At 40.0% G+C, this 27,719-nt stretch overlaps 1 protein-coding gene across 1 annotated transcript in view; it reads left to right on the forward strand.

Moving 5' to 3' along the window:
• Kalrn (kalirin RhoGEF kinase) overlaps positions 1-27,719 on the forward strand; it is a 440,727-nt gene that overhangs the window by 182,236 nt on the left and 230,772 nt on the right. The window contains exons 15-21 of the mRNA XM_077795355.1: positions 5,142-5,333; positions 8,548-8,697; positions 11,078-11,192; positions 14,441-14,556; positions 15,098-15,220; positions 22,554-22,736; positions 23,957-24,075. Of these exons, the coding sequence (XP_077651481.1) occupies positions 5,142-5,333; positions 8,548-8,697; positions 11,078-11,192; positions 14,441-14,556; positions 15,098-15,220; positions 22,554-22,736; positions 23,957-24,075 (998 nt within the window). The remainder of the gene's footprint in view (positions 1-5,141; positions 5,334-8,547; positions 8,698-11,077; positions 11,193-14,440; positions 14,557-15,097; positions 15,221-22,553; positions 22,737-23,956; positions 24,076-27,719) is intronic.

Below are 27,719 nucleotides of genomic sequence, written 5' to 3' on the forward strand. Positions count from 1 at the left end.
TTTTGCACAACAGTAATGGAAAAATAGTAAAAATTTAACTGTCTGTGCCCATACTATGCCTTTAATGCAGTAATCCAGCTGATTGCGAAGCATTTTAAAACTAAATATTGATTGAATTCAACTATTTAATTTTCCAGAAATCATCTTGTTTGCATAAACAATAATATTAAGATGAATGACATGTTACTATAAGATACTTGATAATCTTCTTAGAAATGATTATTCGTCCTAAAAGTATGGTCTGCGATTTGAGATTTTAAAATAAACTATATGTTTTATGCACAATATGGGAAAATCACTTTCTAAGGAGGAATTAACCAGAGGAGAGAAGTTTTATTATCATCAGCTATCTCTATTGCAGTTTGCTGACACAACCAAATACGGTAGTGCTGGGACCTAGTCACTATAAAGGAAAGACAGGATTGGGGTTATAATCAGGCACTCAGTGGTCAAGTTTCCACTAGGGCATAGGAAGCAGTGAGGGTTGGGCAATCAGACCAGAGGCATGAGAAGCTGTGAGGGAGGTTAGGCAGAGACAAAGCCACTCTTGGCCTCTAATTTTTCATGAATGAGAAGGTTTACATGCTTTGTCAGATGATTAAATTTCTAGTCCCTTAAAGAAATGTTAAGCAGGAAAGACCAAGTGTCATGACACACCTGAGCATCTTAGTGAGCTGGCAAGAAAGAGCAGGTAGATGAGCCATGTGTGGTGGTGCATGCCTGTAATCCCAGGGACTCTGGAGCCTAGGAAGACTGCAAGTTCAAGGCCAACCTCAGCAACTTAGTGAGTTCCTGTCTCAAAATAAATGTTTAAAATGCCTAAAGATGTAGGTCAGTGGCAGAGTACCCCCTGTGTTCAATCCCCAGAACTGGGAGGAGAAAATAAAAAGAAGAAGAAGTAGGTAAATGCTTTCACAGTGCTATTGAAATGACTAAATTCCACACAGCTGCATATGCAGTATGTATTAATTTCTTTCAGATGCTGCAGTATCCTTGCAGCACAGAGGCTTGTCAGATGATTAAATTATGATTAATGCCTCCCAATCAGTCCTAGGTTTCTATATTGGTAAAACTTGATCAATTAGTCTTTAGAATTTATACCGAGATATAGCAACTCTAAGGTTGGTGTCTGTGGTCTCAAGAGGGCAGAGCAGAGCAGATAGGATTTCTGGAAGATCTTAGGAATGGGAGGTAGGCAGGGTCTTCAGTATGGCTAGAATAACAAGAACAGAACCAGAATTTCAGCATATGCTTCTTCTCCAGGGGGTCTATGTAAGGTTCTGCATCAGGAGGAAAATATGCCAGGGAGGATGAAGGCAATTTTAAAGGAAGTCTAAGTCTGGTTTGGCTTACCCCATTTTGATAGTATTATTGGAAGCTTTTACAATGATTGCTAATAACAAACAGGATTTGACTTAATAAACCCTAAGAAAGAACCTGGGGTTCTATAAGGGAAAATAAAATAGCTATTAGTAGGATGGTCATATAATTTATTGTGTAAACTGAGACACTTTTCAAATTGAAGAGAATTACTAAGTCAAAAGAACAGACATAGAGTAGAACTGTCCTTTATAAACCCAGATATCTGCTAACCCTAGTTTGGGCAACCTCCTTGGGTTGAAGGTTTCAGTCTCTCCAGGAAAGATCAAAATTTTTCTCAGAAGCCTTGGTTTCAGTAAATCTTTCCCAGAACCACTCAGAATGGACAGAAGTACTCAGCACCCAGGTGCAGTAAAGCTCTATCAAGCAAACCTGGATTATTATATGTTAATATCAATAGAGGCAGCTGATGTTTCTTCAGGAACTTCAAAAGAAAAGCTCATTTTTAAAATCCATTTTTACTTGAAATCCTCTTATGCATTTTAAGTATAAACATTATGCCAGAAAAAAGTAGCTAAAACTATATAATAAGAGCAATTGATTCAGTTCAATTTTCTTCTGCATACTCCTAAATACCAATGCCCTTGATAATCCTTGTCTTAAACATATAACACACAATGGGATTTGATAATAGGGAGTAGAAATAAATGCAAAATAATGATTTAAGCTTAGTGAAGCAAAGATTATGCCACATAGATAAGAGTTTATTATTTAGAAAATTAAAGGGGAAAAAGAAGTTCTCAGGACTATTAAATGATAATGAGTTTCAGAGTAAGGAAGAGAATTTGTTTTATACCATAACTTATAGGAAAATCCAGCCTATACCTCCACTCTCAGAGAAGGGCATGATAACAGGTTTATGATGACAGTTACATGCTGGTTTAATGTATTGAGGAAAAGCCATATAATTACCATAATCACTAATGTTCATCTTGTGAACCCTTCTTCCAAATGAGAACTACTATAGTTACCATTATATTCCTAGAGATAAGATGATGTGGTATGATATAGTAGAAAGGACATAGGTTTGGGAGTAGATGAAACCTGAGTCTCCCTCCTGGGTTCATCACTTCCTTGGTTGTGCATTTCTGGGCACTCTGCTTCTTAATCTCTGAGATGGGAGTAGTAATATCCATGTTGTAGTAGTGTTGGGAAAGTAGAAAATATGCGTAATCGTAATGCCCAGCACAGAGTGTGAACACTGCATAAATGACAGATGCTTAAATGATTTTCCAAACTGCCCTTGCTTTGAGAGTTTTACAGTCTAAGTAATGACCAAGGGTTAGATGAGTGACATAGGAGTAGGGTCATTTTTCTGTGAGTCTCAGATCATCTAAAAAGGCCTGGTTGAGGAGAGCAGACCTTAGGTGAGTCTCAAAGGAAAGCTAAGACACTGCCTTAGGATAGAGGGTATCCATCATGGCAGGAAGAAGGGAGGTAGCAAAGGGAGGTAAGAAAGCATGTGGTGTGTTTGCAGAGGGCTGCAGGGGAAGCAGTAGGTGATAATGTTATAGAAGTAGCTAGGGCCAAATCGTAATGTACTTTTAATAACAAATACCAAGTTTGGACTTAATTTCATAGCAATGGAGGAACCATGGTAAGGCTTTTGAATTAAGAGAAGGGAGTGATATTTAGCATAAAATGAGAGCTTTAGAGATGGAAAGAATGTTAGATGTCACTTATTACAAACACTTCCTATTACAGAGAATTAAGCAAAACTGCCATATAACTGCAATAGCTTAGTGGTCAAAATAAATGTTTAGTATGCTTGTAGCCCTGAGTTCAATCCCGAGCATACCACCAACACACACACACACACACACACACAAACACTCATGCATGCACGTACGCACGCACACGTGAAGGATGGATTTGGTAGATTAGAAATAGAAAAATTAGAAAAGAAAACTACTTAGGTCACCCCCCTAGCAGTCTGTGTATGAAGTAGTAATGGCTAGACTGGGTGGGTTGAGGGAGTGGGGCTCAGTAGTCATGAATAATATCAAGACTGCAATCCCAAGTGGCAGGGGAAAGTGGAGTATCAACAGAAGTGATAGGTGAACAGGGAAAACTGTTCACAGAGAAGAGGAGTTCAGTTTCCACTGTGGAACTCGAGGAACTGAAAGCCCTTCCCACTCACTGACAAGGGCCCCTCTGTTCTCTAGGAAGATCATTTCCTTTGCTGAGAATGTGTCTTTGTAGCAGACTGACATGGGACAGGCAGTTAGACCAACTGAATGAGTGCTGCTCACAAATTGAGGTGTGTGCAGGTCATGATGAGGTAATAGAAGCCCGGGGAATAGATCAGAGCTCTGCTGGAGTGAAGGAAAGGCAAGGACTGACCTTAGCACCTCTGCATCTAGGAGCAGGGAAAAGACAGTGCCAGTAAACCAGGCATAGAAAACCAGGGGTTTGTAGTGGATCATTTCTGCCTTTAGTGTTGATTCTCTGCTTTTGTTCTCAGTTAGGAACCTGATGCCGACACAGGACAGAGGGTCAGTGGAAAGGCCACAGCACCATGGGGTCTGGATTGCTAGAGGAGGTCATTCTAGGGAGCTACTGCAGATTCAGGAACGAGAAAAGGGAAGCCAGAAGGGGTCCATAGACTGTGAAAAAGGAGTGTATGGACTGCAGTCTGCAGTGCGGGCGAAGGGCAAATGTGGGAACCCAGGGGAGCGCAGGTTAGAATGAGGGAGGGCCTACCCAGACCCAAGCAGTGCTGAATGGATTCGCTCTTGAGAACAGTCTCAGTCACTGTCCCTTTTCACTTCTGGCTAAGTTGAATCCTCCTAAAAGTACAAAAGCCAAATGAGTACTATACCACTAGGCCAGAATGACCCCAGAGAGATAGGCAGCAGTGCTGTTAGCTCTTTCAAGTCACTTGGGCTCTGAAATTCTCACATGGATCATCCACACCAGGACTCTGTTTTTAGGAAAACTCCAATCCCATTTGGTTCCTCCCTGGCACCCAGTCCTCCAGCCTCATCCTACCTTGTATAGTTAGCGTGGACTCAGAGAAGACAAACTACATTTAGCCTGTTTCAAAAAGCATTAAGAAAAAATATATATGTAAATATCCTAAAAGCAAATGTAAAAAAATGTGAAAATCACAGGTTGGGCTGAGTTATCTGTCATACTACTCTGCTTCTTTGGTGAAGTAACTAAGGGAAGATGTGAGAGGCTGCTCTCTAACTTTATTAACCTGCCAAATTTATTCCTTTTACTATAATCCTTTTCAACTGGTTAATGTTTAAAATGGCTGTATCATAATCTGAAATTTATTTTACATGGAGTTTTTTTGGGTTAATATGCTATATTTACTTGATCTATAAAATGGGACTGCAGCAGGGGGAAAAACTTCTTTGAAAGCTTAATGATGAACCTTTTCATAATTAGATTTGAAAAGGAAATTTAATGTACCAGAGAACAGACTTACATGCAACCTGTTTCTCTACCACAGAATCAAAATGTCCTTAAAATCCAGGGTGATGCAATTAAAAAGTAAGGTCTGGGATGGAAGTTAAGGTCTTGAGAGACCAGTTAATGAAAATGTATGATATCCTTTTTAAAAATATGCTTTAAAACAATACTGTATTAATCTTCATGACAAAATGGATCAGTCATTTAAAGCACTTTAACTTTTCTGCATCTTTCCACTCACGCCTCACTCCACCCCCTCCCATACCACGCCTGGGTTGTTCCCACGGACCTCTCTCTCCTCCCCTTGTGCCCAGTCCCTCTTTCATGCCACTTCCTTGCAGAAGACGCACCAGAGTGCCCTGCAGGTACAGCAGAAAGCTGAGGCACTGCTCCAGGCTGGCCACTATGATGCGGACGCCATCCGGGAATGTGCAGAAAAGGTGGCCCTCCACTGGCAGCAGCTCATGCTGAAGATGGAAGATCGGTTAAAACTGGTCAACGCATCTGTGGCCTTTTACAAAACTTCTGAACAGGTGAGGGAAAGGTGGGAGGCGTGTGCGCTGAGGCTGACAGAGGGCTGCTTTCTGCTTCTCATTGCAACTCTGCAATTCGACTCTGACAAGGAGCCAGTCCTCTCAGCACAAACTTGGAGAATAAAAGAATGACGTGTGGAAACACCACAGTTGGCTTCCTTATCATCTTTTTCATTATGGCAGTGAACCATGTGATTTATTTCTCAAACTCATCATATCTGTACTGAGGTGTTAAAACAGAAATGAGGTGCATACTAAATGCTAGATTTGAGCAATGTATCAGTCAGCTCTTGCCACAGTAATGCCTTATAACCAACTGCCTTAAAACTCACTGGCATAAAACAAAAAGCATTTTTTTTTGCTTAAGTATCTGGGGTTCAACTAATCTTAGCTGAGCTTGGTAGAGCGAGGTTCCAAGCTGCAGTTTGCATCCAAGGATGCTCCTTTGTTTCTCACCCTCCTTGTCCAGCAGCTACTTGAGGCACATTTATAGTTAGACAGAAAGTGCAAGAGCCCAAAACCTACTGTGTAAGAGCATCTCAAGACTTTACTTCTGTCACATTCTCTAATGTCCCATTAGCCCAAACAATCACATGGCCAAGCCATCAGTGAGGTAACAATGCCTCCAATGAAATTCTGGAGAGGAAAATGAATATTTATTGAACAATAATATAATCTACTGCAACTAGTCATTATGCACTGCTTGAAAAACATATGACCCTGCCATTCCTGGGGTTTCCAGCCTATTTGAGGAAACTCAGCTCTGTCCTTGGGGAACTGTGAGCCTAAGTGGTTAAGATAGTGCAGCAATGAGAAGTGGCAGGAGATGTGTACAGCAGGGCCCTGAAGATGCAGATATGTTACCATTACGTCAGTACATCAATATGGGCAAGGCCTAAGGATATTTTTTAAATGATTTGGGTGCTATACGGAAATTCTTTTCATGAAATAGAGGCTTAAAACAGGACTAATTTTATTCAGTGTAAAATAGTTTTCTCATTGAACTGCTCCCTAGCAAAAATAAATAAAAAATAAATTCCCCTGGGCTGGGGTTGTGACTCAGCAGTAGAGTGCTCATCTAGCCTGTGCAAGGCCCTGGGTTCAATCCTCAGCATCACATAAAAATGAATAAATAAATAAATAATAAAAGGTATTATGTCCAACTACAACTAAAAAATAAATATTTAAAAAAAATACATTCCCCCTCTGGATGATTTATCAGGACCATGGGAAGTCTGCCTTGGAGCAAAGAAAACATGCCCATAAGAGCCTATACCAGTGTTATAGTTCACACACTTCATGTTTCTTATGTTTTTTTTCAGAGAGATTATGCTTTTGATGGCCACAGAAGTGACAGCAGCAGATTAAGATGATAGAACTTCCCCAGTTGATCTATAATCAACACAATCCAAATCAAATCCCAGCAAGCTTTTTTGTAGAAACTGACATACCAATTCTAGGATGTCCATGGAAATAAAATGCACATGAAAAGAATGCAAATTCAAAGAGCCTGGAATAGCCAAAACAATCTCAAAAGGGAAGAACAAAATTTGGAGGAGTTACACTACCTGATTTAAAGATTTACTCTAAAATTGCAGTGATCAAGACAGAATAATATTGGTATAAGAATAGACACAATGGAATAGAATGGAGGTTATAAAAGTTGACACATTTATATGGGTGTTTAATTTTTGTCAAAGCAATTCCATGAACAAAAGAAAGTCTTTTCAGCAATTGGCACTACCCAAATGAATGTCTATATGGGAAAAAATGAGACTTAATCCCAATCTAATGTACAAATTTCCATTTGAGATGGATCAAGATCATGAAGGGGACAGAGTACTATTTAAGAGTCAGAAAATCTGACCCTGAACTGACCTTGCTGAAGGTTACTTTATTTCTCTAGATTTGTTTCTTCACCGATGAAAGGATTTATACTTGATAATCATTTCACTTTTAACTTCCACATTGATTGGCTGTAAGTCCAGTCTTATCATGGGACAGATCTCAAGTAGTCTTATTCTTAATGTCTTTGTATGTCTATAATCTGTTTTATCCCAAGACAAGAGTCTGCCTGTGCATATTTAAACGTCTTTCTTGAAGACAAGTACTAGAGATGGGACTAGACAAGCAACCCAGGATTTAGGAACAGACCATCTCATGATATGAGAAACATGTCTGGCCATGAGGATGTTCTGTCTGAGACATCTTTCAGCTTAGTTTATAACTCAGTGAGCATCCTGTCCAATGATATAAATCCTTCATCAAAAGTGATGGCTTTCTCAGAGAAAGCCAAAGACAGTTTTAGCTGCTCCCCCAGTTGCTATATCCAAGCAAGTAGTCGAAGTCTATTGAAGGAAAGCAGGAATTTGTTTCGTCTTTCTGAATCCTCCCTTAGTCCATGATACCAGACCTCTTTGAATTTCCCACTGTAGGACCCAACCTAACTTTCTCTTCAAACCCTCTTCAAAATGCTCTGTTCTCTCCTGAGGTCATTTATAAGGTCCCCCAGCATGGCTTCTCCACACTTTTAGAACTGAAAGTCTTCTTAACTGTCTTTTAGGTTAACTCAAATTTATTTTCCCTGTGAAGAAAATGTACATTTTGCAATAGGGAGCCTTAAGATGTCATGCCTTATGACAGGACTTTGGGACATTTTTCCCAGGGGAAGAGATAGAGGACTTTCATTTATGGCTCATAAATCACACAACAGTGGCAACTTCCTTCTTTACCTCTGCTGAAGGCTCCTTACTACAGGACAAGCACAGATGGTTGGGAATTGAGCATCTTCTCAAAATTCCATTTCCTGTTCTGTAAATTCATAGTTATTGTGAAGTTATACCAATATTAAATATATAAAAACTTTGAAATGCCTCCAATATACTATCTTCCTTCCTTTTTTTCTACTTCATACTATTCCTTGATAATGTCATCAACCCCCATAGCTACAGCCTTCTATCAACTCTAAGAAGACAATCCCCAAATCCATATCTCCAGTTGAAGATTTTCTCTCAAGCTCCAGACACAGGATTCTCACTGCCTTCTGGACTTCTCTTAAGACTCTTAGGTGCCCCAGGGTCACCACATACTCTAAATTGACAGACTGAATTTTGAATGAAACGTGTCACTGTGTGGAATTCTGTGGGCTGAAGGTCCTCAAAGAACACTTCCTAACTGATTAATTTACTGAGTGTTTCTCTCCATGATTCATTAGGTATGCAGTGTTCTGGAGAGCTTAGAGCAAGAGTACCGAAGAGATGAGGACTGGTGTGGTGGAAGAGATAAACTGGGGCCAGCAGCAGAGATCGACCATGTTATCCCCCTCATCAGCAAACATTTGGAACAAAAGGAGGCTTTCCTTAAGGTCAGAGCACATTTTCACATAAACTCTCAGACTCCAGTCTGTTCTTTCAATATGTAGGTGCTCTCATGCACACATGTGTGCGCGCGCTCGCTCTCTCTCTCTCTCTCTCTCTCATACACACACACACACACACACACACACACTTGTTTCATATGGTCCTCCCAGCCCCCTGCTTTTGCTAACTTCTTATCTACAGGGCAGAGAGGTTGTAGAGAAGATGTTGACTGGTCAGTTGCAAAGGTAGTAAGGTTATGCTTCAAGCATTCATTTCTCTCTCAGCACTTTTGGTATCATTGGGCAATTAGGATATAACATTACTGCTGTTGCCATATTTCAATATCCTGATATCCTGTGGACATTGTTAACTGAGAAAAATATACTCAGTGGTTTGGTTTATAAAATTACTTTTTGATTAAAAGATAGAAAACACTTAAAATGTATAAAACACTATTAAAATACTTTATAAATAGATGATAATCTATTTATGATCCTTTATAAAAGTTTAGGGTAAGAATTAAGCAAATAAATTTAGACACCATGTTTATTTATAAGTCTAGCAATTGTCAATTACCAATAAATGCCATGCTATTTATTCTCCTGTATGAAGGTAGAATACCTTTCCTGGGCTTAGAGCCTGAGCCTCCCAGGGAGGAAGCACAGCCGTGCTGTGCACAGGCTTTCAATGGAGCAGGAAGATCTTTGATATTCTCTTAACCATCTGTATCCAGGCTAATCTAAAGTCTCTGTTCATTCCCAAATTTCTTGCTTTCATGTTCTAATTTCTCTCAGGTAAGCACAAGAGAATGTTTATACCCCCACAGACTGCCACTATTTTTATGCAATTCTATAATTAACTGCCTTTCTTTTATTAGGGATTTTCTCTATTTGACCATCTTTTGGAGTTATATTTTTTGTTCTTTTTAAAGATGGCCTTCTCCCATCTGTCTAGTATCTGAAGCTATACTGGTTAGAACCTTTAGTCATCAGGAATAGGAATTTTTCCATGCTGGGCTTAAGATAGTTTAAAAAATTTTCCCTATTATAAAACAAAATTTAAAACAAAACAATTTAAGTAGAGCATATCAAGGATTTTAAATACAGAGATAAAGGTATTTACTCATAAAATTAAACATTTCTTTTGAAGAAGAAAAACAAAACTTTTCTGGGCTGATATTTTTCATATGTTCCCAAAATTATAGCGAAAAACTCTCCATCGCTGTGGGAATTCTGTGCCCAACAGACAGAATGTCACACTCTGTTTGTACACATTAGTTGATCCATTTCAGATTCTTTAGCTTTAGACCACCATCAAGCTATCAAACTTATGTGCCTGAGAGTTCATGGACCCACCAATAGACTTCTACCAAAGATCCCAGAAGCTTTTGTTGCTAATTTTTATATAATCAAAAAATTATATGGTTTTAGAATTATATTAATCATATGTTATAGAACAATTTTAATCATATAGTTTATAGGATCTGAGGCTAAGTATAAGAAGGTTTAAAACTTAACAATTTGGTCTAGAGATAATTTAGTTCTGGAAACTTGTAGATTAAAAATTAGAATACTAGCCTGTTACTTTTATAAACAGGAAAGTTAAAACTTCTTTTCAGAGAAATCCAGAACTATATAAGCTTGAGAAACTAGAAATACTCTGTCAGTAGACCTAAATTCTAGATCTGCCTGTGCCCTTTCTGGGCCTCAGTCTTGTCTATCAGTATAACAAGGAGAATGTGACCTGTCCTCTCTGCCCCCACAACTGACTTGAGTCTTAAAGGCTCTTAAAGTCATAATGGTTCTTATTCTGTTACAGAGATCAGTGTTTTCCAATAATAGAAAATTTATTGGTGATTTTAGGTAAGGGATGGATAGACATATGAATTTGAAAAATGCAGGTAACAATTTCCATTTAGATTTAGAATGTAGAGTTAATAAGCGTGTTTACAAAAAAAAAAAAAACTTCCCCAAGTCTGAATCAAACAAATGTTAAAGAGGGCTTATGTTGCCTGGACTTTCACCAGTGGTCATCATAAGAAGTATTCTAGTGGAAAAGAAAAACCAGCCTGGGAGTGAATGTTAGTAATGCCAGATCAATCTACAGGTAGTCAAGGGATTTTATTGATTTCTGATTTTTATCTTAAATGGAAAGAGGACAGGCACAGATAAAAGGAAAGCTCAGAGCATGAGCCTATTAAATTGGAATTGGACCATCCATGAACCAGAAGTGACCTCTAGAGCTGTGCTCCCACAGGACTCCTCCAGCATCCTCATGACTGTCAAGCCCTCAAGCTTCCTAAAAAGTGGAAGGAGGGCACCCCTCTCTGGTGGCTACTAGACAGTTGCTGGGGACAGGAGCACTTCACACCTTTGTCTCTCTCAGGCCTGCACCTTGGCACGGCGGAACGCTGAAGTATTTCTCAAGTACATCCACAGGAACAACGTCAGCATGCCCAGTGTTGCTAGCCATACTCGAGGACCTGAGCAGCAAGTGAAAGGTCAGTGAGAGGCCTACCAGGCCTCAAGTTACTTCACTAGCATGGACAAGAGGCCAGCCCTCCCTACACTGTGCTGTGGACCTAGTCTTCATGCTATTTCAAATTTCCTGATTCTTTTCTTAGAGAAGAAAAAAATCTGATGTGGGATGGTGTGGGCACTGGTGATTCATGGTCGGTTTCTTAATATGCATCAAGATTCTGAATGGAAAAATGAGGACAAATTTTCCCCAGACTTTTAAATAGTATCTTAAAGCTCGGGCTGTACTGCCTAGTAGAATTTTCTGAAATAATGGAAATGTACAATATGGTAGCCACTAGTCACATGTGCCTATTGAGCACTTGAGATATGGCTAATGCAACTGAGGAACTAATATTTTACTTTTATTTAATATTAATTAATTTAAATAGTCATATGTGACTTGTGCTGACATATTGAATAGCACAAGACTGGGTATCTTAACCCCTGGCAATGAGGCAAGAACTGGGAATCATAAAACCAAGATCTAACTGTAGAGTTGTCATTTATTGCCTAAACTTTAAAACTTTAGTTTTCTTATTTAAAGTGGGGAGAATGTCTAGGCTCTTGCTACTGAAAAATGTGGTCCCAGACTAACAACATTGATATAACTGTATGAATCTCAGGCCCCAACCAAACCTACAGAGTCAGAACCTGCATTTTGGCATGACTTGTCCCATCCACCACGTAGTTTGTGTGCAAGTCAAATTTATATAACTACTATTCTAGATAAATTTTAATATCTCTCTGAATTCTATAAAGTCCGTGATTATATGAAAAAATTATATAACCTTTAAAAATTGCTTATTATCTGATCATATTAAGCTCAAGTTATTATCTGTTACTACCTTAAATTATTACTCTAGCCAGGCACAAATTAGCCTTTGAGTAGATGACAAGTTTAATACATGTCCACTTATAAAAGCAGACAAATACAACCCCGGATGGAGGTGGGTAGGGAATTCAAGCTGACTTGGAGTGAGGAGTGTGATAAGCTTGAAGACACCATGAACAGAATAGGGATGTGTGACCTGCTTTAGATAGGGCTTTCTGCCCTGCTCAGAGAGCTCAAGAGCTGGGAAGATCAAAAGCCACTGAAAAGAATTAAACTTAGGAACCAAAGTTCCCTACAGAGAGGAGGGACACACAGTTCCTTTTCCAGCTATGTTATTCTGTTTTTGATTGAGGGACCCTGTGGGTGGCTGACATCATGTCAACCTCTCCTTAAAGCACATTTCAGAGCATATGTTCTGACTTCCAAATGCAGATGGCAGCTTGGGTGAGGCCAGCTGCTGCTGAGAGGCCAACCCCACACCTACACTTGTGTATGCAGATAAGGGCCAAGCACCCAGAGGGAGCCAGGATGCCTACATCATCTTGGGTCAAGGGAAGGTTGAAGCCGTTATGAAAGCTCTCAAAAGGCTAAAGGAGGCAGGTTCTCACTCTATCTTTCCCCCACTGGAAGCTCTCATGTGAGCAGGGACCTGGAATTCCTTCTGTATCTGTTTCCTTTTCACCTGCTGCCTGGACCCAAATCCATTGCTATATATTTTAGGTTTACCTATGAGAGCAAAGATTGCTGCATAACAACACCAAAATTCAGAGTTGCACAACTGTGAACATTTATTGTTCAAATAACTGGGATTAGCTAGGACGGCCATGCTTGGCAATACAACTAACTGTGTTTCAGGCCGGCTGGCGTGGCTCCTTAACTATAGGTAAGATTCTTGTCTGTTCATGCTGAGATGTGGGGTCAAAGGCCAGAAGTTACCCAGAAGTGATTTTAAGCAAGCACATTTTCAAGTTCCTGCTAGTGTCATATCTGTTAACAACCTATTTGCCAAAGTAAGTCACATACCCGAACCAGAGGTCAGTGAGGGAGTGAGGAAGTATATACTTCACCTCTCTGGCAAAGAACTAAGAAGCTAAGCGATGAAGGCATAGACAGCTGTAGGGAATGGAGAATGATTAGGACCTGTGAAAGGTGTCAGCTTACGGGAGCTATTCTTAAAGCCAAACCCTCCAAGGATATTAAAAGTAAACAAAATCAACAAAAACATTAAGTATAAACACCACAGCTTGGGTTGTGCCACGTTGGTAAAGCACAGCAATGTGTGCTTTATAACATGGAGACCAGGGTGGCCAAGGGCACAGGGCTCTGAAGGCAAACACACTTGGACCAAATCTGAGCTCAACCCCTTCCTATCTTAGTGAATCTGAGCATTTACCTATCCTCTCTGAGCCTCAGTTTTCTTATTTGTAAAATCACATTTATCATAGGGTATTGTAAAAACATGTGTTTGCCATATAATAAGTGCTTATTAAATGTTAATTATTCATATTATTATTGTTGTTATGTATTTTTTAATATCTAATATAATTAGCAGGAATCAAGAGGCAGAAATGATACAAAATAAATTTGGTTGCTTCAAGCGTAGAACATACCATTTAAACCACTTAAGGAAATCAATCTTTGTAGCCAGTTACTGCTAAAAGGAGAAGTAGGAAGGAAAAGGACTGACCCACTACCATGGCCCCCTTGTGGTGCTTCATGACTTGTACATATCCTCTTGTTTATCATCATTAGAGTTAAGAGCTTTCAGCTTTCTTGTGATCAGACCCAAACAACATGGAAGCTTGTACCTAGAGACAGGACAATGTAGCTTCCCTATGCCCTCTGTTTGGAAGCTTTATGACCTTGCCTTTACTGTTAAAGTGCTGTGTATACAACTCCTATACAGTACAGAGAAGGTGGCCCATGATGTGAGCTGTCCATACCTCAACTCATCCCTCTCTGCACTATTCATCTCCTGCCCTTCTCCTAGTAAAGCCTCAGGAATGCCCGGGCAACATCCATCCATGTTCATTAAGCTCCAGGGCCAAATGAGTTAGTTGCTATTTTAGGGACTGCTTCCTCACAAGGTCTCTTACAACCAAGGACTAACTTTGGTATGAAGAGAATCACGGTCACTTGTAAATTGCTGGTGGCATAGCCTTAGTTCCCTAGTAGATGGATGGAACCCTCAATAACAGGCTTTTGCCCTAGTCTCCCTGATCTTATTCGCTTCTGGGGAATTCTGTGTCCCAAGATTTTGCTCCCTTGGTTCTGATGCTGGATTAGTCCTATGGGGTTGCTTGAAAGTCATAGTCACCTAGTGCCTGAGCAGTGGGACTGAGTTGGTTGGAGATTTGGTCAGCCATTCCCATGACCAGTGCTCACTTCTTCCCACAGCCATCTTGAGTGAGCTCTTACAGAGGGAGAATCGTGTTCTACACTTCTGGACCTTGAAGAAACGTCGGTTAGACCAGTGCCAGCAATATGTGGTATTTGAGCGCAGTGCTAAGCAGGTATGTCCAGAGCTTTCCCTGGTTTTGTCTCAGTTGTGAGGAGTATAGAGGCCCCAAAAACCAAAGCTTGGGACAGTCCAGAAAAGGGCACAGCCACAGGCAGAGTGAAGACAGGAAGTGGGAGTGAAGAGATGAAGAACAGGTTGCATTTGTCAGTCATTCAAATTTAAACAAGCACTCTGTTCTGGGTTTGGCTCCAGCAGATGTGAAGGGATACCAAGGAACTCACCATGCTCCTTGCTCATGGATGACACTGGGCCTGGCTAGGAGAGTTCCCAATCTAATGCTTTAATGGTGGTATATTCCACGTGAGGGGAGAACTTATTTATTTAAAAAATAATAAATAAATAAATAAATAAATAAATAAATAAATAAATAAATAAAATAAAAATAAAAACACCTTCAGAGCTACATACCTATCACATCAACAGTCCTTGGGTCCAGCATGTTGACTCAAACCAAGAACCTTCCTTGCAGTATAGCATGTTTTCCTTCCAATAGCTGCCTTCTGAGGGACTGGGTGGGTTGTTTCCCCCCACAGGCACTGGACTGGATCCAAGAAACGGGTGAATATTACCTCTCAACACATACCTCCACTGGAGAGACCACAGAGGAAACTCAGGAGCTGCTGAAAGAATATGGAGAATTCAGGGTGCCTGCCAAGGTAGGAAACATCCCAAACCCCTCCCCAAGTCCACCTAGCACCCCCCCCCATTCTGGCCAGCTTCACACAATGGAAACAAGCCCAGCCTCTGGAAGCATGTTTAGGAAAGCATGTTTTCGCCTTTGAAATCTGAATATCAGAAGAACTGCAGCTGCTGGGTAGAGCAGCTGTAGGTGGGAAGTCAGTTGCTGTACACTGCTTCCAAAGTCTCTTTGGTCCATATTCTGGGATCCGTTAATATTCTTTCAGACCAAATAAGGCAAAAGTGTATATTCATGCTAAAATGTCCACACACCTGTGCGTATTTACACATATCCACATATTCTTAAAATTTGAATAGCTTGGGAAGTCTATCTTATGGGAAGGGCCAGTGACTGTGGGTGGGTTGTAAATTAAGTTTCATTATTTCCATCGGGCCTCAAAACTGCTAATGAGTTGGGCAGGGAGAACAAGATGTGCACATGTGCTCACATCCCTATACACACTGAGGGGGTACTATAATGGAGGGAAATATGATTTTTGTCTGCTTTCACAGCTAGCATTTGATCTGACAACACTTGGGTTTGAATAAAAATCTGATCTGTCCCACCTCCCTATTTGTAGTGTCCCCATCTCTTACCAGGGCTCCTTGCCACATAGGACCCTTTCTTGGCATCAATTCCACACTTGGCAGTTGCTCTTCCCAGGTGAGAGCTGCTTTGGGGGCGCCAAAGAGGAGAACCTGTTAGTGCTCTTACCTTAGATCCCCTCTGTCACTACCGTACATGTTCTTCCAGTTTTGTGTAACAAACTAAGGCCTTAGCCTCATTCCTGAGGCTAAGTGATTATTATGATGATAATTCAAAAGTGAATTATAAATCCTACACTATGAACACTCAATATTAGGTTGCTGTACCTTGAATTACTGTGGTTTTTGGGGTCATTTTGCCTAATGCAATGAACTGTGAGTTCAGAATAACAGACTCATTTCAATATCAGCTAAAGCAAATAGCACAAAGGAGGTAGTAGATACACAGAACCTTGCTCAGATCCAAATGAAAATGGGAGTTATAAAATGAGTAATGGGGTTTGGGTCTAACTTCTCCTCTCCAGATGGTACCAATAATGAACCATTAACAGGCTGAGTAGTATCAGCCCCATTGAGGTTCCTACCTGCAGAGGAGGGACTGCAGCAGATAACCCGGAGCTTCTTTAGGATCAGAATCTGTCACCAATGTGAAAATGTGGAGAACTATCCAGTCAATGTAGTTCATCCTTCCTTTTCCACCTGCTTCATAACTTCCTCCTCTTTTCTATTCACTGTTACCACCCTAATGTGTCCCAGCTTCCTAAATGAGTTCTATACATGTGGCCTTTTCTGCCTTTTAATCTAGACTGTTCTTCATATCTTGAAAAGGTCACTGGTCACATTACCACCCGGTTCAAGAACTTTAATGGTTTTCCAGTGCTCCCACCTAAAGCCCCACAGCTTCTACAACTATGCCCCTCCACCTCCCCAGTTTTATCTTCAATTATTCCTTTATGAAAGTTTTGTGCTCCACCTGAATGGGTGTACTTCCTCACCCTTGGAGATATACATTATATACTTGTTTGCCTTCATATATTTTTCGTATCATTTCTCTACCTAGACTGTCCTCCCCTTCCTTCTAGTTTGTGCTTTGTAAAAGGATAGCATCTTTCTGGTCCTGTGCAATCTCCTCTGTGATCCTGCCTATGTGCCAGGGTGTGACCTGGCCCTTCCTACCCTACAGCCCTTGTCTGTAAAACCTTTAGGCTCCTGACCTGGGCTGTCTGTTCTCCAATAGCCTGTGAAATGGTATCTCCTTTGTAAGCCAGCAAGCTCCTGAAGGACACTTTGTTCATGCTGTGTTCCCCCAGGTTACCTAGCTATATCTTATAACATCGAAGAGAGGCCAAAAACTTGCATGAATGTAAGGGAAAAAGGAAGTCTGGGTCAATTTCAACACCATCTCCCAAATTGATCTTTAAAATGATTTTTCTACTTTGGCTCTATAGGTTCTGTCTTCCTCCCAGCTTAAATATCTCTATTTATAAGGTATCATTTTTCCGTCTATCATGTTCCAGATCTCAGGGTTATTTGTGTCAGTCTCTACAGGATAACAAATTCAGCTGATGAGCTTCTGAAAAAAAGGCATTAGCCCCCTGTCCCACCTCAGTCCAGTTTCCTTGGGGCAAACCTCTTTTCACTAGTCACATTGGTTTTCATCTGTATAACCAGTGAAATTAATTTAAAATGGAAACTGGATTGACTTTGAATCACAAGAGAGTTAATATGAACAGGGCAACAGATTATATTGAGTTATTATATCGCATTTCAAAAAGAGATCAAGTAAAAGAAACACTGATTATAAAAAGGTACTTCTATATTAAACCCCACAAATATAAGAATAAAAATGAGATAGAGTTTGGGTGAGTATAAAAGGAAAATGAAATTTCATAGGATGGTGTCATACCTAGACTATCCAATTGGAAGAATACAAAAGATATTTCCTATTGTGGGTTTCAAAACTCTAAGGGTTCACGGCACACAGTGATAGAAAAGGTTAATTATCTTGACATTTACAACTCTGTTTCTTCTAAAAGCAAAACTTGTTTTTAGATTCTCTTGTTTTTTTATTACATCTCATTGATTTTTTAGTATACTCACAAAGTTGTACAACAATTACTACTGTTTAATTCCAGAACATTTTCGTCATCCCAGAAAGAAAGCCCATACCAATTAACAGTCACTCCCCATTAACCCCTCTCCTCAGGCAACTACTAGTCTACTTTCTATCTCTATAGATTTGCCTGTTGTATACATATCATGTAATGGAATCACATAATCAAAATACGTGATCATTTGTATCTAGCTTCTTTTCCTTAGCATATTGTTTTCAGGATTCATCCATGATTTAGCACTTATTATTTGTTTTTATGACTTCCCTCATTTTTATGGCTGAATGATATTCCATTGTTTGAATACATCACGTTATATTTAGCATTCATCAGATGAATGTTTTCCTTATTTCTAGTTTGGGGTTATTACAAATAATGTTGCCATGAACATTCATGTACAAGTTTTGCTGGGAACATAGGTTTTCAGTTCTCTTCTGTGTATACCTGGGTATGGAATGAATAGGTTCTATGGTGCCTCTATATTTAACTTTGAGAAACTGCCAAATTGTTTTCCAAGGTCGCCATTCTATTTTATACTCTCACCAGCAATGTCTGGGTTCCAATATCTCTACATGTTCACCAACACAAAGCTATTGTTTGTCTTTTTGATAGAGCCATTTTAGAGGGTGTAAAGTTGTACCCATTTTAGTTTTGTTGCTAGTAACCAATAATGTTGAGAAAACATATTTTAGACTGGTAGTTTTATCTCTGAAATGAAAGAAGACATGAGAGAAACTGGACTTAATTCTTTTTAACAAAAGAGAATAAATCAGTAATAAAAGTGGCTAGAGTCTTTGCTGAACTAAATTATGTCTTCTTGGAATTCAGCAAGCAAGGATAGGGAACACTGGAGAGTTTCAGACAGATATATTAGACTGAGAAAAGCAGAATCTAAATATTTAGTTCAGATAAAAGATGGGCATGGTTCCGTTTCTGAGAGCCTTAGAGGGCTTTAGCTCATATGTGATGGGAAATCTGGAAAGGTTTAGCTTTTCATCTATAATGCCAGATCATCTCCTGTGGAATGAATATAAAGATCTATTTCAAGAAACCTGTTTACCTGCACAAAGAGATTATTACTAAGCCCATATCTACGAGAAATATACAAACAGTAAATATAAGGAATGCCAGTAATGAAAGGCAAATATGGAAGATTAGGATGAGATAATAAGACTAATATCAAGGAAATTAAACCTTAAAGACTTGTAAAATGTGCCCAAAACAAAAGAACTTTAAAAATGTTATTCAGAGTAAGGCTCACTAATTAGAGAGAAAGATGGTGAAGTATTAATTGGTCAAAGAAAATAAAAAAGGGAGGGAGAAAGGACAAATAGAAGTGCTAAACTTCTCTTTTAAAACCTTGGTCTTTCTCAGCAGATAACGTAGAATTCAAAGTGGAAAGGGCAGAACATACATTAGGGGACAGTTCTGGATTTCCTGGTCAGATGAATTATAGTTCCCAAAGTCTCTCATTTGTCCACAGATCTTGTCCATAATTCTGAACCTATTCTTTAACAACTGCTACAGTTCGACCTCCACCTCACCAATCCATATAAAAGTTACTATCTTTGGTGGAAAGATTTGAGTTTCAAATTTGCTTGTTATGGGGGGAAGATAGTGTATGGTTGTGTGTAGGAAGAAAGAAGAAATTATGTGGCTGGACCTCCCAGGACCTCAGAAAAAGCTGAATCACAGCCCCATTGGAAGAAATGTGCCATTGTCTCACCTCTGGAGATGACAACTAGGATGTCACCTCAGACCAAGACCAACTTGAGCAGCCACATTGTCTGGTCTTCTCCCCGGAGCAGAGGATCAGGGATTTCTGCAGTGTCCACCATTATGAGGATTCAGCTTCCCTTTTCCTCCCCCATCTCCCTTCTGCATTTCTACTCCTGCAGCTTGCCACCCAAATCCTGTCTCTGCAATTCAAATCCCCAGAAAGATAACCTCAAATTGGTCCAGCATTCACTATTTTTTTTATTTAGACAAAACTTTCAGGCTAGGACACCTCAGAAATTACTGGCCTCATACTGATGGGCCACCTTCATGGGATAAGTTTTTGCCTCTTACCAGCTATACACAAGAATGTGGCAGGTCTTGTGGTGCTACTGCAGTCACCATTGCCATCACTTCGGACTCTACTCTATGAGGTCATGGCCACAATGGTGTCTCAGTAGGCCAAAGCTGACAATTAATTCTTCCCACTGGAGACCCACAGCTCTTGCTGGTTCTAGCTCTACTCACCTCCACACCCAAGCTTTGCACCTTCATTCACCAGTTCCACCATTCAACATTTATGGTGTGCCTGCTCTTTTCTGGACACTTGAGATAGATAAACAAATATGATATAATACTCACCTTTTAGGAGTTCATGGTCTAATGAGGGAGACCTAAATAACTCTCCATGACATATACTAAAATACAGGCACCTCTATGTGGTACTATGGGGACAAGGGGAAGGGCCTTGTGTCTTTTGGGGAGGAAAGGAGATGAAAGAGGGACATTGCAATGAGTGGAAGGTGAGTAGAAGCCCTCACCACAGGGAGGGGCATGTGACATTCACCAGGTTACAGTTTAGGGTCTTGGAGAACAGTGGAGATGGGCCACTACCTCAATAGCTGGGCCCTGGGTTAGAGCTTGTCCACACTGCTTAATTCACTACTTGCTCCCCAGGCTCCTAGAGTATCTGGAATATTCTTGGCCACAAGCCACTCTCCTGATTGATGTTTTGATGCTTCAGGATGCAGTTTCCCCTGACGGAGCTGCCCTGGTAGAGCTGCAGCCACCTACTGGCTGTAAAACCCCATCTCATGAGTGAAATCACCTTACCAAGAGCAGAGAATATGTGTGTTTAGAATTTTACATAAAACAGATTTCTTGATATAACAGCAAATGTTAAGCTCTGATTAAGTAAATAGCAAACAAAAAAACCCACTCTTTTCATGAAAAAAAAATACCTAAATGCAATAATATATTACAGAAGTCCTTAGGATACCAGATTTCTTTTCTTAATCAATTCCTGTTGCAATTACTCTTCACCTTTTATGGCTGAGGGCTGTTTCTCCTATCCTCACACCCACCTCCTCTCCTCCACTCCAAAGCACTTTCACCCTTGACTTCCACCCACTGTCTTGAGATAGGAGCAGCTTGGTGTGTTAGAAGAGCCATTGGAGAGCCAGCACCCCAGTCTCCCTGGCCACGTGGCAGACAGAGCACTCTGCTGGCCCTTCTAGGATTTCTTGGGAGAGTCAGTCTCCCATAGGAATGACTGTGAATGAGCCTGAAAAGGAGGGAGTAGGAGGGTTAGAAAGTGAATAGAGTCTTTTCTATTGCTACTCCAGTGACTTCTTGCCTCAGTTTCCCTCAAGTATCTATATTTTAGCATGATCAAAATTTTGGACCTATTTTCCTCCAACCCAAAAGACTTTTGTCTTATAAGAATATAATTTAAACACTCCTTTCTTTCCCTTAAAATTTTCAAGTTTCCCTGAAGATTTTAGTCTTTCAAAATTGAAACTTAAAAGACATGCAAATGTTTACATCTTAATAATCCTTCTATTTCTATATCTTATCTAATTTGAACCTCACCTTCCCATGAGACCTCTGCCACCTTTCCATGCCACTCTACCTTTATTTTTCCCCAATTAAAAATCCTTGTGGTTTTTTACTTCTAATTTTGACATTCAATTACATGATGCCTTGAGTAATAGATTTAACTATTCTTTGTGAAAACCTTGTCCCCTCCAGTTAAGATTATAGTCTGTTTGGTGGGGAATGAACATCTCTTTTTCTTCTTTTGTTTTCCCCCCAAGCCTGGCCCCACAGCTGTCTGCATAAGGCTATAGACAGAGTAGACGCTGAACAAATTCTTACTAGAAATGAAATTAACCCAGTACATGTCAGAGTTTTACCTCATTAGCCCTCTAACAGATACTTTTTTAATCCTTTTTCTCCCTCCCTCTCTTTAATGGAAAATAAAGACAAGATCCTTATAGTAAAGGGGATAACATTTACCCTTAGGTTGGATTTCTTTGGCTCTTAGCATGTGCCAACTGACATGATATTTTACATCCTATCTCAGGCCTGTACAGGGAAAGGAGAGAACCAAGAACAAAGGAACAGAGACAAACAGGTGCTGTTGCTTACTAAGGATATGAATTTTGACCAGCCTTTAAAACTAAACCTCAGGTTTTTTCCATCTGTAACTCAAAGAGATCCTTCCTCCACGTACTTTATAGGATGCTTTAATAGTCACATGAATCTCAGATGCACTGATAACATACTCTATAGACCTGTAAAGCCCACTACCTTACATTGACGGTAATAATGGCTAGCATTTATGGCTTACTGGGTTCTTGCTATGGTTACTGTGAATGCCTGCTATACTCTAGGCCCTGTACTAAGCAGTCTGCATTATCAGCTTATTTAATGCTTGCAGCAACCCTTCAATGCAGGTATTATTATGATTCCCATTGTGTTAATGCAAGAACCAAAGGGCACAGAGAGTTTAAGCAGCTTGCTCAGCCTCTCCCAGCTAGTGAGTGACAGAGCCATCAGGCTGTGAGGAACCTATGGCTGCTGTGGAGAGAAGGGGACTTGGGGTGAAGGACACAAGAATAATGTAATCCAGTAACAAGACCATCTTTTGGGGCAGCAAACCAAGGAGAAGGTGAAGCTTCTGATTCAGTTGGCCGATAGCTTCGTGGAAAAGGGCCACATTCATGCCACGGAGATAAGGAAATGGGTGACCACCGTAGACAAGCACTACAGAGATTTCTCCTTGAGGATGGGGAAGTACCGGTACTCCCTGGAGAAAGCCCTAGGAGTCAACACAGAGGTGGGTAGAGGGTGTTGCCTACGCGGGCGTCCCCATTCTCCCCCTCAACACCACTGTTCTCATCACCACAGAGGTAAAGAGCATTTCCAGAGAGTCCTTCTGAGCTGCTGAGCCCTGGGACACTTGTCTTGTGTGTTTTTTGAGTGAAGGGGGAAGAATCTTGCTAATCCATTCACCTCTAGCCCTTCTGGATAGTGTTCCATATAATACAAAATTGGCTGGCCAAGAGCAGGACCCATTGCTATGGAGCAGAGTTTTTCTCTGTGTAGAGTTAACTGTTGACTTGAGGACTAACCCCTTTATTTTGGCCTCATTGGTATCGTCTCTTACTCAATTATGTTAATCAGCAAATGATTAGAGCCCCTAGTATGTATAATAGCACTCTTTCAAGAATAAGGGGTACAATTTGTACAAAGGCTGTTTGACATTTCAATTGAAAAATAGTACTATTTGCCATGAAGCAAAGGAAGACTGACTTTTAATATATTCTTTATAATAGGGGTCAGTACCCTATGAATTAAGAGATAAATACAGCCTAGCAATTTAATCCTGGGATTTCTAATTCGTAAATCTTTAAATAGGCTCATGCTCTGAAGTGGAGCAGCCTAGAGAGGGAAATGGTCAAACCACTATGAGTTGAAGCAGTTAACATCTCCCCCAGGCTCTAATCTGAATTTCTTCTAGAGGGTTCCATCATGCATAAATACCAAATGATGGTTGAAATAAGTAGGGATGGGTAATTAGAAAGTTCAGTCATTGTTCAACCACTTAGCTTTTTATTTCCAAGGGAAATTGCTTGTTTAAATAAAAAATAGTTTGGTTATTTTCCCTTGACAAATGAAACATGTTTTTTTTGTCTTTATGTGTTTCTATTTCATATTATTTTGCTGGTGAAGAACCAATCTTGGACTAATTTATGACTCCGTATGTATGTTTAGATTTAATCAGGAACAAAGGCTTCTGGGACATAGATACATAATGTCTATTGCTATGGATATTAATAGTAAACATTTGAACTGAACATTTTATATCTTTTTATTTGAAAAGAAGAATTACCCCATGAAGAAGAGTGCTTGTGGGCAGGTGTTTGTAGGATTCCCCATCTTTTCATTCTCTCCATGATATCTTTCTGTTTTTCTGCTTTACTACCTCCCCGACCTCGGGTGAGTGATTTTTCTAAAGTTTCTCCAAGATGACCTCTGTGATCCTTCTGCATGTAGGATAACAAGGACCTGGAGCTGGACATTATCCCAGCGAGCCTGTCAGATCGTGAGGTCAAGCTACGGGATGCCAACCATGAAGTCAATGAAGAGAAGCGGAAGTCAGCCCGGAAGAAAGAGTAAGTGCCATAGAGCTCCCACACAGCCACGGGCTCCTTGTGACTGGGCTTGGTTTTCACCGCCACCTGTCCCTTTTGGCAGCTAGTGTGTCCTTTTCCCCAGAGAGTGGTGGACAAGCATGATGCTTCCATTGAGAATATGGGCTCCCTGGAGGCTTCTCAGTCTCTCCCAACTGCCTGGTGTCTGAGTCCTCTCCATGTATCAGGAACTTCCTAGGGTAACCTTCCTCCTCTTGGATCATCACATTTCCCTACGCAATGTCAGAACTCAACAGTGACAAAACCAGATGTTTTTTTTTTTTCCTTCCCCGACAAATTTAGTTCTTTCTACTAGTTTTCCAATTCTAGCCTCCCAGCCCTGAAACTGTGAAGGTAGTTTGACTCATCCTTTCACTACTTATATTAATCCTTTCTTCAAAGTTGCTTTACATCTCTGCCCTTGTTTTTGCATCATCACAGACTCTTGTTGGCTACCCTCATCACCAGAAGTCTGAATTATCTGAAAAACTTGCCATGGTCTTCCCATGGCCAGCCCCTATCCCATTTCCCTGCACAGTGATGCCAGATGAGCCTTACGAAGTGGTGATTTGTTGTTGCTAATTCCAGCAACCAATATCATCCAAATAGCTTTATACACATTTCTATCTACTTATCACTTCTCTCAGTAGCTATAATTATTCCCATTTTACAAATAAGAAATCATACTTAGGAAAGCCAAGCAACTTTTCCCAAACCAAACTATATAGAAGTAATCGAGACAGAATTTAAACTAGTTCTGACTCTTCACCATTCTGTATTCTGTGATTTATTTCTATTATGTCTCCTACTAGCTTCAAATTTCAAATGGTTTTATGTTGTCCCTTAGATAATGATCAAACTCCCCAAGGTACGATCATCTGGACTCACCTAAGTCAGTCTTATTTCAAAATTCTTCCCAATTCAAATGACACACTTAAGTCATATCCTTTCATTGTCTCCTTTCAGGTCCACAAATAAGTTACATATTATTGTTCATGCAGTATTCTTGGCCTAGAACCTTCGTATTTTTATTTCTTTTCCCTTTCCCATTGGTTTAGTTTTTGTTTGTTTGGTTTTTTCCCTGCATGGTTTTTAAATTCCTTTTTTTTTTTTATGGTGGTGGTATTGAGTATATACACTCAGAGACTCTTACCCTTGAGCTACAATCCCTGTCCTTTTTTTGTTTTGAGACAGGGTCCTGCCAAGTTGTTGAGAAGATTACCTAGAATTTGTGATCATCCTGCCTTAGCCTCCCAAGTTTCTAGATTGCACCCAGCAATGCTATTGATTCTTTAAAATACAGTTCATGTCCTATGTATCTATGAATTCTTTATATACAACTTCTGTTGTCATTGGTTCATTCCTTCCTGAACTTCTACACCGCTTTTCTATACTGATTCATCCTATTCTTATCTAATTGATTTCTGAACATTTCTTTAACTAGATTATAAATTCCTTGATGACAAGAAATATGTTATACTGTCTTCAGTGAACAACTAGATTAAAAGAGTATTGAAGATAAAAAAAAATGACCAAGAAAATCTTACAGGGTATCATTGGATACAGAAACTGAAACCTTTGAGAAAGGGTAAAAACTTATCTAAAATAAGTACCACAGTACTAGCTTCCTCACTTGAAGCTAAGGGATACAAAACTGGCAAGAAGAAAGCAAGGCACACATTTGGAGGCATTTAGTGCCAGGTGGCCCAGCCTATGACTTAGTCTAGGTATTCAGATTTCAGAATCTTTGCCTGGTGAGTAATAGGATTTTAAAAGGAGAGGAAGACATATCTAGATACTGGCCCAGTAAATGACTTGTGAAGGTTGCATGTAAAGCTGCCAACTGTGTTTATTACCAGCTCAACAACAGCCTGGAGAAGCATCAGAAAGAAGACCCAGAGGATGCTGGTATTCAGACATTTTGGAAGAATCCAAAGTTGCTGAGATTTTTATTAAGTGAACTCTGTTTTCTCAGAATATGAATGATACGGGGCCAGAATCAATTTAGAGAACTGGGACCCATTTAACATTAGCTTCTGGCTCTGTTCTCTACATATAATCAGCTCTCCATTCTTGTGAACATCTTTCTAAAATGTCCCATATCCTCTGATTCAACTAACCATGGATCAGAACTATTCATAAAAAATTGTGCCTGTACTGAACATGTAGACTTTTTTCTTGTCATTATTCTGTAAACAGCACAGCATAACTATTTACATAACGTTTATATTGTCTTGGGTATTATGAGTAACCTAGAGATGATTTAGAGTATACAGGAGGAACTGCATAGATTACAGAAATAGTATGGCATCTTATAGAAGGGACTTGGACACCTGCAGATTTTGGTATCCATGGGGGTTCTGGAAGCAACCTCCTGAGGATACTGAAGAGGGTCTGTATTCAAAGTAGGCAAAACACATTTTACTTTTTTAGTTGGTTGTGGGTAGCTGCTTACATACATTTCACATTAGTCAAGAATTATTGATTCTTGGATGATATGAAACAATGCTGTTAATCTTAGAAACCATTTCTTGATACTCTGCTTTTTTTATGGTGGGGTTACAGAGTCACACATATGCAGAGACCTCTGGAGGGATTTGTGAACAATATTTTGACAGACTCTAGTTGGGTGATGCTGGAAAAAATAATAGTGCATCCTAAGATTAAGAAGCTCTGCCTATTTTATTGTATCAAAGTGAAATTGGACAACAGCTTCCTTGGAGCTGAAAAAGCCAAAACTGGTCTGTAAAGCCAGAGATTGTTTCATTTGGGGAGTGCATATGGGGAAGGCTGCATGACAAAGGTGATTTAAACAACAGAAATGTGTTGTGTCAGACTTCTGAAGGCTGAGACTCTGGAACCAAGGTGCGGGCAGGGTTGGTTCCTTCTGAGGGCTCTGAGGGAGGGATCTGTTCCGTCCTTCTCCCCTCAGCTTATAGATGACTGTTTTCATGTTCCACTGGTGTTCATCCGGAATCTGTATGCCTGTATCCAAATTTCCCCTTTTTATAAGAGCATCAGCCGTACTGGATTGGGGAGCCCACCTACTCTAATACTTCAGTGACTCTATTTTCAAATAAGGTCAAAATGAGAGGTACTGAGGATCAAGACTTCATGTAAATTTTGGGAGATACAAGTCAATCCATAATGTGGAAGGAAATGAGGAGATTACACTGGGCCAAACCCTCCTCCTGAGTTCTTTGTAGGACAAAAAATAACCAGAGGAGCATAAAGGATGGGTGGATAATAAAACAGGGGTGGGGGTAGTGGAGAAAAATTATGAAGAGAGACAAGTAGAACTATAGGAAGCACATGGGGAGAAGAAACGCACAGAAACTCAAGGCAGTGAAATCAAACACAACTGCTCAAAGCCGATCAGCTAAAGTTCCTTCTGATCTCCCTTCTTTCCTGGTTTCATAGCTATCTATAGGTTTAATCACTGAATATTTACAAAGCACCTCCTGTGCACCAGGCACTTTGCTTACATGATCTTCTTTAATCCTTGCTGCAATCCTGTGTGATCAGCTGTTTTATAACTAAGAACCTGGGGCTTAGAAAAGCAAGTCCTAGTTCTAGTAAATGACAAAGTCACAATTTGGTTCCTGTTTGTCTAATTCCCAAACAAA

The sequence above is a fragment of the Urocitellus parryii genome, chromosome 2 (genome assembly GCF_045843805.1).
Source record: "Urocitellus parryii isolate mUroPar1 chromosome 2, mUroPar1.hap1, whole genome shotgun sequence".
Classification (NCBI taxonomy): Eukaryota; Metazoa; Chordata; class Mammalia; order Rodentia; family Sciuridae; genus Urocitellus; species Urocitellus parryii.